The sequence below is a fragment of the Rutidosis leptorrhynchoides genome, chromosome 11, assembly GCF_046630445.1.
Source record: "Rutidosis leptorrhynchoides isolate AG116_Rl617_1_P2 chromosome 11, CSIRO_AGI_Rlap_v1, whole genome shotgun sequence".
Lineage (NCBI taxonomy): Eukaryota > Viridiplantae > Streptophyta > Magnoliopsida > Asterales > Asteraceae > Rutidosis > Rutidosis leptorrhynchoides.
The window spans coordinates 195,523,452-195,540,565 of record NC_092343.1 but is presented as its reverse complement, the minus strand read 5'-3'; the positions used below and the strand labels follow the sequence as shown (position 1 = coordinate 195,540,565).

At 38.3% G+C, this 17,114-nt stretch overlaps 2 protein-coding genes and 1 long non-coding RNA gene across 3 annotated transcripts; 2 read left to right on the top strand and 1 right to left on the bottom strand.

Annotated features, from left to right (window-relative positions):
- The first annotated feature begins 543 nt into the window (after nucleotides 1-543).
- Nucleotides 544-9,634, top strand: LOC139875343 (transcription factor bHLH130-like). Its single transcript, XM_071862682.1, has 6 exons — nucleotides 544-1,263; nucleotides 7,326-7,519; nucleotides 7,607-7,780; nucleotides 9,183-9,248; nucleotides 9,372-9,440; nucleotides 9,590-9,634. Exons 1-6 carry the CDS (start codon nucleotides 627-629, stop codon nucleotides 9,632-9,634), a joined length of 1,185 nt encoding a protein of 394 aa, XP_071718783.1. The 5' UTR covers nucleotides 544-626.
- On the bottom strand, nucleotides 1,690-3,627 carry LOC139876825 (uncharacterized). Its single transcript, XR_011768315.1, has 3 exons — nucleotides 3,488-3,627; nucleotides 2,728-3,197; nucleotides 1,690-2,582 (listed from the first exon to the last, which is right to left on the bottom strand). It is a non-coding gene; the product is annotated as an uncharacterized lncRNA (long non-coding RNA).
- Nucleotides 9,635-14,157: 4,523 nt separating the features above from the next.
- Nucleotides 14,158-14,802, top strand: LOC139875342 (uncharacterized). Its single transcript, XM_071862681.1, has one exon. The coding sequence runs from the start codon at nucleotides 14,158-14,160 to the stop codon at nucleotides 14,800-14,802; it is 645 nt and encodes a 214-aa protein (XP_071718782.1).
- Nucleotides 14,803-17,114: the final 2,312 nt, after the last annotated feature.

The following is a 17,114-nucleotide window of genomic DNA, read 5'->3' as shown; positions in this document are numbered from 1 at the left end:
CAAACACAAATAGTTAAAATTTAGGTGGGCTACAAAATCATTTTTAAATATGAGTAGTCTACAAACACAAAACAATATACTTTGTGGCCTCTCATTTTACTCATTAATTAGTGTCGTTAAAACAAGCAAAAGTCAAATTAAACTTAAAATAAATTAAATTAAAAAATCACTGATTGGTTGGCATAAAAACTAAAAACTGGATAACGGTATTAGAAAGTAGAAACCAGCGCCGCCTCAATTGAAACCATTCATTTGTCACCAAACAGCCCCACTTCCACGTCGGATTCTGACACATATAACTAGGTTCTTTGTACACTACCCTGTTATTATCTTTTCCAAATTCAAGGGCAATTTCGCAAATTTATATTCACCTGAATCTCATGCTCTATTTATCCAATAACGCGCTCTCTCCCACACACTCTCAGTTAATCTGTTCAACCAACTTTTTTTCTTTGCTAAACCCTCGTTTTAACACAAATAAAAAATCAAAAATAAAATTCGTACATTTGTCACTGAAAGTTGCTCTGAATTATAACAATAACAATTGTTGTTAACTTCGCAGTGAGTTTAGTAATAAAACAGATCGATAACAATTTTTTTATTCAGACTATTAAACGAGTTCAAGAATGTATGCTGATAATGGTTCCTCGGATTCGTTTAAACTCGGCTCGGATGGTGAGTTTGCAAAGATCAAGGAGCTGATGTCATCGGATTCGTTTTCCAACTACAATCATAACTATAATCAAAATCAGAACCAAAATCAAAACCAAAACCAAAACCAAAATCAAGATTACAGTGATCAACATACAGGATCTTCATTAGCGCGTTATCGTTCAGCGCCTAGCTCATTCTTTACGAATCTACTTGATGAAAGCGATTTTCTAGCTCCTGTAGACGCGCCATATATCGAGCCAGACGAAAGATTATTCCAAAAACAACATAAACAACTACAATTTCGATCTGATTCATATGAGTTTCTACAATACGCCACGTCAACAACAACATTGAAACAAGAGGCAAAAGACGCGGGGATTCAGAAGCTAGATCTCTCATCGCCCACGTCAACAGGCACTTTCGGTGATAGTTCACCGCAAGTGCCACATTTAGCACCAAATAGTAACAGCAACGGCGACATTTATAATCGTAACTACAACAACTTTGAGAATACATCAACATTTAGATCGACTAATTCAACAAGTTCGAATCTCATCCGACAGAGTAGCTCTCCAGCTGGATTTTTGTCCTCGTTGAATACTGAAAATGGTAATTACACAATTTCAGTTTATTTATATTTAAATATATATTTATATTTATTATCTGTATATTACTAATTACTCTTACTCCAAGTATGTATATACTTTGTTTAATTTATTAACTGGCAAACCTTCGAACACAATTCAGATTTATGACCTATTGTCGTTTAATGAACGTAACAGGTTTGGTTGTCATAATGTGGGAGTACCAACTATTATAAGTATTTATTATTATTAATAATTTTTATTTTTATTTGATCAACTTGCACGCCTATTAAAAGATTACTTTATACTCCAAATATCCAATGAAATCAGCGCATTTGATAAATATAATATTTTAATGCTTGGACCAACTTTTTCTTTTTCCATTTAATTTAATGACATAACAAAAACAAATAACAATCTATTTTATAGTAAACACATTCTTTTGAAAATGGCTCCTTCCTTCTCTCTTCCAAAACACACATCCAATTTCAAACCTTGCTTCCCTAACTCAATTCCAATCAAACAATTTCATATCTCAACTCACAATCCCCACCCATTTCAGTCAAAACACTAAGAATTCAAACCCCAACTACACTAAAAAATCCACAATTTTCATAGGCAACCTATCCAACCTTGTTGATCCTACAATCATCAACAATTTCTTTCAAAAGTTTGGTCTCATCACGGGTATTTCATGGAAGCTCAATCGTTCCTTTGCTTTTGTGCGTTTTGAAAATCCGTTTCAAGCTTCTGGTGCAATCAATTCCAATAGAAAATATCTTAAAGGTAAAAACATCTACGTGGGCTTTGCCAAAAATGATTTAAACACTAAAATCCTTCCTCGCCCATTTATTCAACTTAATACTAACAATTTTTCCAAAGCTCCTGTTTACATTTCTCCTAATCAAGCAACATGTGCTCGTAAGAATCTAACCGCAATGGTTATCGATAAAAATCCAATTAAAGCAAGTAAATTGATAAATTGGCTTAAGAGTAGATCAATTATCATAGAATCAATCTGCTCATGGGGTTCTTTCGCATATATCATTCAATGCAAAGATAGTGATAGCTTTAAACGATTAAACCTCGGCCCGTCATTAAATGCCATCGAATTTCTCGAAGTAGTTCCAATGGTTCAAAGATCTAACAGGTTTACAAGAATCGTTCAAGTAGGTATTAGACGTATACCCTATGATTGTAGTTCACCTGAATGCACAATTGAGGCAGTGAAGAACATCGGCAGGGTCATTCCCGTTGACAGGGACTCGCATAAACTCGCCAATCCTGAAATTACTTATGCACTTATCGAAACCAGTGAATCTGGTAAAATAGGTCAATTTGTTTCTGCAAATTTGGAAGATGATACCAATTGTAAAATTTGGGTTGAAGAAATAATCCAAGAAGATCCAATTGAAATTATCCCAGAAGTATTGATAAAAGAGCATAATAATTTCTTGATTTCTATTGACAAAATTAAATCTAAACTTACCAAAAAAGAGTTGCTTTCGCCGGAATCTGAGCATATCATCCCGGAAACTCCTCCGACATCTCCTTCTGTGGGCCCTCCTGATTCACCCTTGAAAAATCAGACCGTTGGGGTTCGGGTTTCAAGTTTCGAGACTCCTAAAAAGCCAACCATCCCTGTTTCTTTTGAACCAAAGGAGTTACATTTATCTTTGGATAAAGTTAACCTTGCTTTATCTAAACAAAAAACAAAAACTGCTGAGGATATTAAAAAGAACCTTTTTGTGTCCTTTGACAACAAAACACACCATACCCCTTTGAATAATAAAGCCAACGTGTCCCCTTCCAAAAAACCCTTCAATTACAATCTAAATGACTATCCTGCCCTCTCAAATAACTCTTCAAGAATCATCTCAAAACCTTCTTCTTCTGTTGATATCTCTTCAGCCAAAAAACCTTCTTTTCTAATCAAAGACGTTTCCTATGCCAAGAAAGCTGCAATTCATGATAATCAAGAATCTAATGATCAATGCATCGGTGATGAATGTAGAAGTTCGTGTGAAAAAATTAAAAAGAGATGCCTTATCAATAACAAGGTTAGTGAACCTTTTATTGAGGAAAAGAGAACATGTAATGTCACCAATATCAATTGGGTAATCGATTCACCCGATCTTTCTCAAGCTTTCGACACTACTAGTGAAATCAATCATGTAGTAGGTCACGAAACTTCACATAAAAAGTGCAAGACCAAAGGTGAGTAATTTGGGGCTAAAAAATTAACTTACAATGAGAAAATGCAAAATTTTTGCAACTTTATGGATGACATGGTAGACAAGGACTCTCCAAAGCCATGAGAATCACCTCGGGTTCACTTCAATTGGTCGAATGGTTAATACACTAATCATCTCTTACCAATTCCAAGTCCTGGCAACACAACAAACAAAGGTTAAAGATATTTGAAAGTCATTAAAATGGTTATATGGAAGAAATATGGTTGATGATGAATTTCCTTTCAATTTTCCTAATCCTTACCCTTATCCTTGAATTTTTTCAAATTTCAAGTAACCCAATTATGAATTCAAGTTTCTATTTCCTTTTTTATCCGTTCTTCCCAATTTCTTTTTCCTTCAATTCGTTTTCCAGCTTCAACCTGCGATTTCTGTATTTATTCTATTTGCAATTAACTGATTTAATGTCAATCAATTTCTTCAACCCCATCCTCCATCTTTTTAACTGATTTGGTTCGTTCATCGTCTTCAGCTCCGTTTTATCCCTTTCTTTCGTCTGCTTCCGTCATCGTCTTCGGGTTGCCCCAAATATTCGTTTTCTTTGCGGTCAATTCGTGAAGTTGGTTGCGATATGGTTTCAGGACAGTCAATGGTTCGTATCATCTACCTTTTATCCTGTTATTTTAAGGCACTTTATTTTCTGGTAGGGGATGGGCCATTGAGCCCATTTAACTTGGTTGATCTTTTGCTTTCTTGGGCCTAATTCATTTGGATTGGCAATGACTCCACACACAATTTGATGTTTCAAGAAGCGTTATTTTTCAAACGGGATTTTCAAATATTGATCGGTTACCGATCGCAATTTCAAGATAAAGGATATCCTTTAGTTTATCAATTTTGCATCGGGTTTCAAACGTTTGCATGGGGTCCAATTTCATATTTGTATGCCTATAGTTTCAAGGGTATTTTATTCTAGTTCTTTCAATTGTTGTCTAGATTCTCATGATCGAGTTGTCGATCCTCAATTGTAACCGTTATTTGCATTGTCACCTTTCATTTCTTTGATGAAGGTAATAATGGTTATTAATATATTGTTCCTTTTTTCGCCGAAAAAAAAAAAACAAATTCTGTTTCTTTCAATCAAAAAAGTTAAAGGATTAACCATATAGAAAAGACTTCTTTGCCCGAAAGTAAAGACTTCTTTCAATCAAATAACAATCTATTTTATCTGTTAAGTATATTTCTATCCGCAAATCCATGAACCCGGATATGCTACCTGCTGGAAGTTTATTAAACCATTCGCGCGCAATGCCCTGGAACGTCATGGAAAATATCTGACATGCAACCGGATCAACCCACCCTTGGGTGCGCATTGCGCCTTCGAAACGCTGCAGGAAATCATCTGGATCAGTCAAGCCATTGTAGGTTTTTAACGTGTGAGGTATCTTTGGTGTGATGGAAATGGATACGCGGTTATATGCGGAGGAAACTTATCAAAAGTGGTTGGTAGCTCAAAGGTGGTTTAACAAGATCCCCTTTGAGTCCTGCGAAGAAACGCTTCATCATATCCTGAACAAAATCAGGTTGCGAAAATAATGGACCATGTCAGGAGGTGCCGCCTGCATAAATTGGCTTGCGAGATTCGCCTGCCCCTGAATATTTTGCCAAGGTTGCCCCGACGTCTGCGGATATAACCAAGGCTGCTGCGTTGGAAAAGAAGGCAGGCTTGACGGCGCAGAGTATACAGGTGGCTGAAAAGGTGCCGAAACCTGTGGCGCAGATGCCTGCGAGACCTGAGGATATGCCGTTATGAGTCCAACCGTATGTGCAGTGCTTTGCTGTTCTGCGGTTATCGGCGTCCAATGAGAATTGGCGTCTGGAATGACCGAATCCCCAACTATTAAGTAATGACTGCGCATCCGCAGGGGTTAGAAACTGTGAAATTGGGCGCGGCGGCTGCCAAGGCTGCAGTAGTGTAAATGACGAATTCTGCAGACAACCCTGCGTCTACAGAGGGATTGAAACTGTGGTGCTGTAAATAGGCACCTGGCCGCAGCATACTACATGCGGGCCTACAGTTTCGCCGCTAGTGCCTGCAAAGATAACTCTTGGATCCACTGCAGAAAAATCTAGCCACATGGTTGTAACCGGCGAGTTTGCCCTTGGCGGTGTAATTCCATCCGGGAATATCGGCTTATACCTTTGGAAAGGTTCGTCGGACACGGGTGGGGGGTAAGGCGTGTATCCCGCCCCCGTAGTCATAGCTTGCGTCTGCTGATTACCAGACGGCATGTTCTGGTTTTCCGTTTGAGTACGTTCTGATGATTCCCGGAAGTCATGATTCTGTTAAAGAAACAAGAAATTCGAGAATTTTGTGAGTAATGAGCTTTATAATTCAAAACTTTAAAAGAAAAAACAATTAAACACGTCTTGAATTAGTTCGACTCTCAATGAAAGCACCACTTGATCGTGCATATATTTTCCAAGAGGCTAATATGCATGTTCAATACGTTTAAAAGAGGTTTGAGGATCTTAGAACTTAGCTCTCCGGTCCAACTACCGTGAATAACCCTGGCCAACATGATGATGTCGGCGGGGTGGCTAGGTGATTAAGTCCCCCTTTGATGACGGTCGTCGATCGAAGGCCCGCATAAGGTTGTAGGAAACCGTCGAGAGTGACTAACCTGTTAACCATTGATGAATGATATAATGATTACGTATTGTGAGCCACGTAAATGTGATGTCCCTGGAATGATAATTAGGGTTAGTATATATAGGCAAACCCTAATTCTAGAATCATCCAAGGTCATGATAATTCTTTCCATAACAAACTCCCCGAATCTCGGATATAATTATGGAAAAGATATTTAGACTTGATGGCCAAGTAACCGCCATTCCGGGAACAAAGGCATTCAATACGCTACCGCATACCGCATACCGCATATAAAGTACATGCGTACGCACGCTAGTGATTTCCCGCATACGTATAGAATGCGCATGCGGGTTGTGGTATCATTTACTATCAATATCCAATTTTCCTCATTTTCTCACATATAACATGTATAACATATAAGTTCAAAAATTATTTAGTACTTTAAAAGCAATTGATGATCGAGGAAGGTTTGTTTAAGTTTATATACATACATTTATTTCATTCATTTTCCGATGTGAAAGACAACCTTAAACTATAATTAGGTTTGTGAAATCTTGGTTAATCATAGTTGACTTTGCCTTTTGGAGACTAAAAAGATCATATTAAAAAATGTTAACTTTGTAACTTACATTCTACACTAGCTCTTAACGGTCAACATCTTACGTTGAGTTTATTATTATGTTAAACCCTCGTTCTTCTCGTTGATAGCTTTTTGGACGAATATAATTACTTTGATATTAAAATATGCAGAGTATTTATTTATAAGTTGGCGATATTTTAAATATCTGTAATATATTCCAAATACCTAGTGCTTTTGAACTTGGTAAGTGGGAAATGCACATGCTTGTGAATGCAATAATGCAATTTGTTTATAGGTTAACATTTTGATATTGTATGAAAATTTACATTTTACTATGCTTTGGTTTCGATACGTCCTAGCCTGTGGGCTTATGAATATTGTAGATGATAATGGGCTAGATAAAATAAGAAGATGGTCCCTTATTTTAATTTTTACCGGCCGAAAGCGAATGAAAATTTTGAACTTAATCTAGACTGACACTTTAAACCCGAAGCTTGTATGTATTTAACACGGACATAAGAAATGATCTTTGACCTGCTAATATTTCGACTAAAATGAATGGGTGTTTACTTAGTGAATTTCGAGAACAATTAGCTTTTATATTGCAAAAGCATGATGTGTCTTAACATTGTTAGTTAAATTATACTCGACTTTGATATCAGGTTTTTCAGGTATAAGAAATGGGGAGCGTACAATTTCATCAAGTAAATTGAATAACCATATAAATTTCTCATCCGGTCCCTCTACTTTGATATTTTCGCCTCAAGTTCCGGAAAACAGGAATGAGATGAATGATTCTACATTTAGGAGCTTGAAAAGAACTAGAGATGGTGATTCAAAAACATTAGAAAGACAGGTTTTTTGCTATATTTATATCTTGATTCTAATAATAATAATCCCCCCAAGTGATTGCATATTGAGTTGTGATTTGTCTTGGATTCAGAATGAGATATCAGGACAGTATACACATAATTTAGTTCACCATTTGAGCTTGCCAAAAACTTCTTCTGAAATGGCGACTGCTGAAAAGTTTTTGCGATTTGAACAAGACTCGGTTACTTGCAACACACGTGCTAAAAGAGGATGCGCTACACATCCAAGAAGCATTGCAGAGAGGGTAAGAAAATCTAAAGGTTTATATGTAAAAAATGACTATTCATCCTTAGTTGTCTGCTATTAGACCATTCTCATCAGCAAGTGCTGGGGAATGTCATCAAGAATGTCATGCGAGGGCGCTAATGGCATTCTCTTGTCCTAGGCTTGCCCTCCACCGCCCTCACCTCTGTCGCCCTCCTTTTTTTCTTCCACAAGCATAAATCAGGACAGATGCTTTTCTGTTTCTTCTTTAATTTGCATAAACAACTTGTACATATTGCTATTAAAGTTGTAAATTTATTTATTTAATTAATTTTATGGGGTATGTAATGAGGAGAGAGTATGTTATGGTTGGTAGTGGTGTGTTATGGGAATGTTATGGGAGGAAGTGGTGAGTAAGGTGGAGAGAGAAAGCTGATGTGGCGTTGAAGAAATGTTGAAGAAGGTGTCATGAATGGGAACGGTCTTATCAATGTATCACATTGTCCATGTTGAGTTAATCCGTTGTTTTTAATAGTCCAAGTTATGGTTTTAATTAATAGTTTGTTAGTTTTATGTAGTTGGTCACGTAGCTAATTACATTAGGTGAATGTTTATTAGATGGAATGAGTTTTTGTGTTGACTGATTCTACATGGGTAGAGGAAATGAGAGTACGTGGGTGTATGCTCACGTTTGTTTTGAGTTTTAATATATAGGAAGAGTGGCTAATGCTAGTTTATTTCATTCATTTAGTAATTGTAAGTTAATTGAAGGTCTCTGTTACAACCGTCCATAATAGAAAGAAATGAGAATATATTAATAACTTGATAGAAATAGGGTAAAATGGTCAAACCGAGATTTAATTATGTTCAGGTTACTTTATTCGGGTAGGGCGAATTTCTTTATGCCTGTGGAATTTGAACATGCAAACCTAATCTGATCCTTTATAACTTGGCCATCTTAGGTCCAGTGTGTTTTCTTTTTATTAATTGTCTGAATGAATATATGACGTTTGTGGAGAATAATTGACGAATAGATAACTTTTGTTTGATTTTTATGTGTTCCATAACAGCGTCTAAATGATTAAAATTACCAAATTTTGTAAATGAGGCAGTTCAATCCTCGTGCGCTACACTTTGGAGCCTTGCCTTAAAAAACAAATGTGGGGAGGAAGTTATGTTAGAAGTTTTGCAAAAAGTCAAGGCTAATATAGAAATTCATATTTTCATGAGTTAAAATATTAAAACTGTTATTTTTAATTAGTCGTGAACAAATGACACTCGACTTATTAAATTCCATACTATTGAGTCCATAAAGTCAGTAAACAAACGGGGCCTCAATGATAGTTTCAGATTGAATTGAATCTTATTCTGATATACTAACTAGCTAGCTAGCCAGCCCTTTTCATTATCACTCAATATTGCCATGCCTGTGCCATTTGCAGGTGAGAAGAACTCGAATAAGCGATAGAATGAAGAAGTTACAAGAGCTTTTCCCTGATATGGACAAGGTAAATTGATGTTTGGATCTCAATCATCTTACTTTTATTTATTAAATTTGCTTTGTTGGTTGTATTTAAAGCATAAACTCTGCTTCAGTTATAATATTAACATAATTTTCCAATCATTTGCAGCAAACAAGCACTGCAGATATGTTAGATATGGCTGTTCAGTACATTAAAAATCTCAAGAAAGATTTGCAGGTATATTATGTATACTAATAATACAAACACATTTACTCATTGACAAAAAAGACCACTTTTTTGTATAGATAGCTGCTAACAGTACTCAAAATCATTAATTCTGTTATATTAATGCATACAAACTTTGTTTTTTTTTTTTGGGCTTGTAGACTCTCAATGATGCTAAAGCAAAGTGCAGATGTTCAACTAAGTAATAACACATACACGTTCGATCGTATATCTCTGTTTCTGTTACGTGTTACAATTATAGAATTGAAGACATGACAAACAGATGAACAAGATATTGTGAAATAGATAGTCAGTATATTCACCAACTACATTGAACAGCATTGTTTATTTCATTTGATATTCAAGATTTTTCATCGCGTTATGTTTTGTGTGATATTGATGAAGAATGTGATTGTTGGTCCCATATCCAAGGAAAGTGAAGAAGGGACTCCTAATATGGAGGTAAAAAATGTATATAATTTGAGTCATAAGTTTTTGTAGAACATGTAGTTAGATATATAAGACTGGACCTATGTTGTGATTATACAAACAATATCCAATTTCATGAATGGACCAATATGATTTGGTTCTAATGTAAAAGAAAAACTTTTAGTTATCGTTGTTGTATGTATTTGGTGACTTATTCATTTGCTAGTTGGTAATTTGATCACGTGTAAATCGTAGAAGTCTTCACATCATCATCTAACATGTCATCGGCGTATTATAAAAAACAGTGTCACCTAAGCACTTGCAACTGAGGTCGGATACATAGTATAAAAGTTTGATATAAACAATTTAAGTATTTAACAAAGAATTTTTATCATACTCCAAAACATTTCCAAACATTTGTACCACCTTTTTCTTTTTAGAATAAGAAAGACTATGCGCATCACTATGTAGTATGTATCGAGCATTACTACAAAAAAAGTTGAATAGAAACTCCAAAAACAAACCTCTTTTCTGAAAAGTGAGAGAAAAATAGGTTCCAAGAGTAAATAGAAACCCCTTTGTAGAAGATTTAAGAAAAAACGGTCTATAAACCAAACAAAAGGAACATGTTATTAAACAAAACAGGTTTCAGACAATAGAAACCTGTTTTTTTAAACAGGTTTCAATGCATTTTCCTTTGGAACCTCTTTTTTCCTTAAAACATGTCTCGATGAAATTTTCTTGAGTGGGAAATGAGTTTTTAAGCAAAACACGGTAGCTTAATATTTATGGATTCTATTACTTATATTAGTGGAAGTGGAGAATGTCGTTTACCGTGGTCAAATATGCCTAAAATTGTCGTAATCTATTGTTCCTAGGGTGCTAACGTCATTTGTTTTTCATTTTAATTTACATCCACGCTTCTTCTCCTATCTGCCTATATGTGTGCGATTGTGGTGAAAAACTAGGGTTCTTTATTTCATTCAACAATTGCGATTCAACCCTTGATTTTTTTTTATTTCGTTCGAAAACGTTGTTCGATTCTAGGGTATCTTTTTTCGGTGCTAGTGGTTTCGATTTAACTCTAGGGTTTTGGATTTCGTACGAGATGTTAGGGTTTCATGCGATACGTTTATGTCATGTTCGTTTATCATTTAACCCTAGGGTTTTTGATGTCGTGCCATCGATTTGGGATTTGGAAGAAAAGGTTTCAATTCATCCGAAATTGTCGTCACTATCGCTGTAGTTGTAACACCTCATCGTCAGTACAATCCGTCACCACTGTCTTGGTTGTTATCTCCGCCTCAATACTATTAACGATATCAACTTTGTAACAGTATTTCTTAACTCTCATGTTTGACTAGTTGCTTTTTCACTGAAAAGAAGTTATACATGTATATTAATGAAACGCATAATGATCCGTCTCAAAACGACATTAAAAAAGTAGCGACCGACTAGGATCTTACCCGGCATGGTCCATCCCGGAGGAAGGGCTACTCCCCGACATCATTCGTCATCATGTATCCAGTCATGATAACTATAACTGTGAAGAAACACTTGGAACAAGTAGAAAGCAAAACCTTCCCGGATTAGACTGAGAGTTCCATGATACCTTAGACGGAACCGACATGCTGCTGGTACCGTCACCACTTCCCGGTTCGGTATTTCAAATCGGCATTAAGATACCCTCCCGGGATAAGCACGCCGTCCCGGAGAAAGTGCACTGTCCCGAAATAAACACTTCATCCCGGAACGAGTACTTGACCCCGGAACAAACGTGCAAACAAGTTGCACGCCATGTCAGCCCACGAATCTAGGAAAGTTTGTTAGGATCTGCTCGATTATTCCCATGAAAGGGACAGGTGCCACGTCACCCCTCGGGATTGGCAAAGTTTGTTACAACCATGAAAGGGACATATGCCACGTCATCATTCCCTCCTAACATCTATAAATACGTGAACAAGATCATTTATTACATAACACTGGATGCATTAATGTTACTCTGCCCAAATCAACTACGGTAGCATTACTCCAGTCGTTAACTCTATTCCGCTCAATGCTCCGATCATCGTCGAAATTAATCCCCATTCTTAGATATTAACTTATTCTATAACAATCGAATAAGGTTAATCTGATCGATTGTTTTACGCCCTTGGAATCCAGATTTCAAATCGGGGTTTGAACAATTATTGGAGTTAAAACATTCGACTCAATCTTTTTTTTCCAAAATCAAGCACTCAAACCCGAAATCTATCTATGATAGTCGATCTTGGTTTGATCAAATGGCGCTATCTAAACGTACGAAATTATTCACTGCTTGCCCTAACAGGCTAGAAGACGAAGAAGCAAGCCCGAATAACACAGCTGACGCTGATGTGTGCATGATTCACTCATGGGTCGCCGGACAACGACGCAAATCAGGTGTGTTAGATGAATGGAAGCACGAACCAATCGTCTTCCCGTCGTTGTTTAATATTAACCCGTCTTCAGATCCGGTCATCATTCGGGCACACATTCCAATTGTCAAATTGGACGAATTTACACTGACACAGGTACAGGAGCAGAGGTCATGTTTGAAAACTATTTTTTGCAGTTACCCAAGAGCATTCGCCGGCAAAAGAAAGCTGCGACATCCCCGTTAGCAGGGTTCAACAGTGCCGCAACCTGGCCTGTAGGCTCCATCACGCTGGAAGTTGTACTAGGAAAATTACCTTTTCAAAGCACTGCGGACATAGAATTCTCCATCGTCAAAACAGACTCCCGGTACAACGTCATCCTTGGGAGTAACGCCATGCAGAAATATGGGACAATCACGTCCACAATACACGGCATGCTAAAATTTCCAACCCCATCCGGCATAGCAACCATCCGGACACAGGAGATGGAGCCGGTTGAGTGCTTGCAAATATTTAAAGGGACAGATCACATCACAATGCATGATGACGGCTATGTATCACCGAACCCTAAATACCCAGAGCAAAGGATCCAAATTGGGACGACTTTGAGTGGTGACGCAAAGGATACACTTTGCAAACACCTAGCTGCAAACATCGATGTCTTCGCCTGGGAGCCATCCGATATGACAGGAGTCCCTCGTGAGATAGCACATCACCGGCTAAACGTAAACCCGAACATCACACCGGTCGTTCAGAAGAAAAGAGCAATGGCGCTAGAACAGAGCGAATTCCTGGACAACGAGGTACAATGACTGGTCGATGCCGGTATAATGAAAAAAGAAAAATACCAAACATGGGTGGCGAACCCCGTAATGGTAAAAAAGGCAGACGGATCTGGGCGCATGTGCGTCGACTACAAGGGCATCAACAAAGCATGCCTAAAAGACAATTACCCTCTGCCGAAAATCGACTGAAAGGTGGAGTCCCTCTCGGGTTTCCAGTTTCTAAGCTTCCTGGATGCATACAGGGGTTACCAACAAATCCCAATGGCAGAAGTTGACGAAGAAAAAACTGCATTCTTCACAAACAAATGCATTTTTTGTTATACAAAAATGCCATTTGGGTTAAAGAATGCCGGAGCAACATATCAACAGGTAATCGACAAAGCATTCCAGGACCAAATCGAACAAAATATCAAAGCATACGTGGACGACATCGACATCAAGAGCAAAACAGAGGAACAAATGATTTTGGACATCATTGAAACGTTTGATTCACTACGCAAAATCAATATGAAGTTAAATCCCTCAAAATGCTCTTTCGGAATGGAAGAAGGCCATTTCTTAGGCTTCGCGATAACTCCGAGAGGAATCAAGGCAAACCCGAAGAAAATCCAAGCAATCGAAGACATGCAGTCACCCAGGAATGTAAAAGACGTGCAAAGCTTAAACGGGAAGCTAGCGGCACTCACAAGGTTTCTGTCACGAGCCGCCGACAGAGCTCTCCCCTTTTTCCAGACGTTAACCGGCTGCCTGAGCAAAAAAGATTTCATTTGGACGGATGAGGCCGAGAAGGCCTTCCAGGATGTAAAGGCATTCTTAAAGGAGCTGCCAACATTAACGGCACCTATACCGGGTGAAACCCTCACGGTATACCTTGTCGCCTCCTCTGAAGCAATCAGCTCGGTTCTAATTGCCGACATAGGTAATATCTAAATGCCGGTGTACTTCGTAAGCAAAGTATTACAAAACGGCGAAGTAAACTACCTGGCCATGGAAAAACTAATTTACGCCTTAGTGCACACAGCCAGACGGTTACGGCGATATTTTCAAGCACATCCGATACAAGTCTTCACGGACCAACCGATCAAACACGTCCTGACTAGACCAGAAATTTCTGGAAGAATGGCGAAATGGGCAATAGAACTTGGCGAGCACGAAATCACCTTCCTCCCGAGACATTCAGTAAAGGGCCAAGTCATAGCCGAGTTCTTGGTAGAGCTCCCGTCCGACATGATTAAACAAGGAGAAACCACTGTTACAAGAAGGGAAACGGACGAATTCTGGGAACTATATACGGATGGAGCGTTAATTGAGGAGGGGGACGGCATAGGCGTACTCCCCGTTTCCCCAAACGGAGAAGAAATAACCTACGCTATCCGGTTGAAGTTCGCCACCTCAAACAACGAGGCCGAGTACGAAGCACTAATAGTCGGATTACGCTTGGCAAAAAGTATTGATGTACGACAACTTACAGCTTATGTCGACTCACAACTGGTAGCAAGCCAGTTAAACGGCAGCTTTGAAGCAAGAGATACATCGATGCAAAAATACCTAAAGCTTACGAAAGCACTAACCAACACCTTCGCAGTATTTGAAATAAAGCAAATACCCCGTAACCGTAATAAGAAAGCAGATGCTTTGAGCAAGCTTGCCTCTCTGCTCTACGACACTTCACCAAAAAGGTTATGGTTGAAGTACTGGAAAGAAATTCAACCGAAGAGGATACTCTCATGGCAACAATCACAACGGAAGAAGAGTGTTGGATGACACCTTTCATGTAACAACCCAAACCAACCCGCATTAAACCGCGTTAAATTACAAACAAATTTTTTTTTTGCTGAACTGCCACCTGGCACGGCGCGCCATATAGGCCGCGCGGCGCGCCAAACCTGACTGTCCGGAAAGTCTTTAAATGCGAAAATGTTTGACTAGTTCCCGACATATTTAGGCGTAACGCTTTTAACCCCATGTTCCATATATAAAAACTAGCACGTTCTATTAATAAAATTATGTTTATGAAGCGGGGCCCACATCGACCCAAATTACCCTTTAAGTATCAAAATACAATTTTCGACCATAAGACTTTTAATACAAAACAAAGCCGAGCATGGTGATTGGGGATACGCTACCCAATCCTAATAAATCCAAAAGCAAGCCTTCTACGCAAACTATGCAAGTCCTCTAATCCTCGCGCTTACCCGAGCCACCATCCGCATGCAATCTATAAAAAGAGTCAACAACGAGAGGGTAAGCTAACGCTTAGTGAATGATAATATACTACATACATATATATGTATAAAATGGACACGCCACAATAACAATCAAATAGCGCATACCGAAGCATCCAAGTATAAGGCAAGCTAAACCTAGCATACCGTACGTTCACTAAGCACAAGCTAACGACACCAACAATATAGTAAGTTCGCAAACAACGTTGCGAACAATGCCAATAAGCTACAACCAGAAGGTTAGCTACATCACGTCAATACAACATTATACGTATACAATATATATATAACAACGCGTAAAACTCCCAAGGTTAACCATAACGCTATGGTGCTACCGGCTCGTGGTTCACACCATACACAATTGAGTCATACTCTTTTATAGTGCTACCGGCTCGTGGTTCACACTCGATGCTACCGGCTCGTGGTTCACATCAATTATTTTATAGTGCTACCGGCTCGTGGTTCACACTCGATGCTACCGGCTCGTGGTTCACATCAATTATTTTATAGTGCTACCGGCTCGTGGTTCACACTCGATGCTACCGGCTCGTGGTTCACATCAATTATTTTATAGTGCTACCGGCTCGTGGTTCACACTCGATGCTACCGGCTCGTGGTTCACCTCCTATCACACACACACACATTATGGCACTACCGGCTCGATGGTTCATACCATAACATTCACAAATAAATACGCCATATACACATACGTATAATAATTCCACTCACAATACTACCCTTCGCCATTGGGGTTATATCTAAGTCCGTATCACAATATTAACCCTTCGCCATTGGGGTTATATAATCCACATCATACCGCGTGTGATAATGTACACACAAATTGTGTACCCCGCCAAAGGTGGCCAACCAAAACGCACAACCGTGCCAATTAGACCTATACACAAGTCCATCAAATCCACCTATATGTGAAGTGAGCTCTATAACCAAGAAACACTTCAACCCGACCCGCACCCATCCTACACATACATATGCACATAGGATATTAACACTCACCTTGAAGTCTTGAAGAATGCTTCCAAGTAATCCGCAACTCGCCAATGGAAAGTACCTATTCCATTATCACAATTACAACAATACACTTAGAGTGGATTTACAAATCAACCCAATTCGTCACTTAGTGCAAATTTGACCCAAATGCACTACCAAGTACAAACCGCGCCCAAACTAACCGATAATCACTCACACAAGTGAGAATGGTCCTAATATGCCAAATAAACCCGAACTCAAGTGTTAAACACGTGTCATACCCATTTTGACACTTAAACCCTAATTTTGACCCATTAGGTCAAAATCTCACCATTTACAAATTTTGACACCAAAACACATTTAACTTGGTTTTATACTTCAACTTAATCCATTTCAAGTTTATAAACCTCATTAAATCGCCAAATGGGTCATAATCACCACCAAACCCTAATTTGACCCAAAGTCACAATTAGTCAACCAAACAACCTTAAATGGGTTTCAATACTTCCATAATCACTAACTTAAGTGATTAAACTCAATTTCAAGTCCTAAACATGGCCAATTAGTTCACCAACCCAAAATCCACCAACAATTAACAATAAACCCAATTACTAGCATCACTAAACCCATTTCATCATCTAAAAGGGTTTTTCATCAAACTAACTCAAACCCTAACTTGAATATCAAATCAAATAGATGAAATTCGGAGTTTGAGCTTACCAATACCACCACAACGTAGCTAGGAACGAAAGGAACAACTTTAGAACTCGAGCTTTTGATCAATTCGGCCTCCTTCTTCACCAAAACCCTAAATCTCTCTCTAGAATCTCTCTCTCTCTCTCTAGATAGTTGGGAGTGACGAAT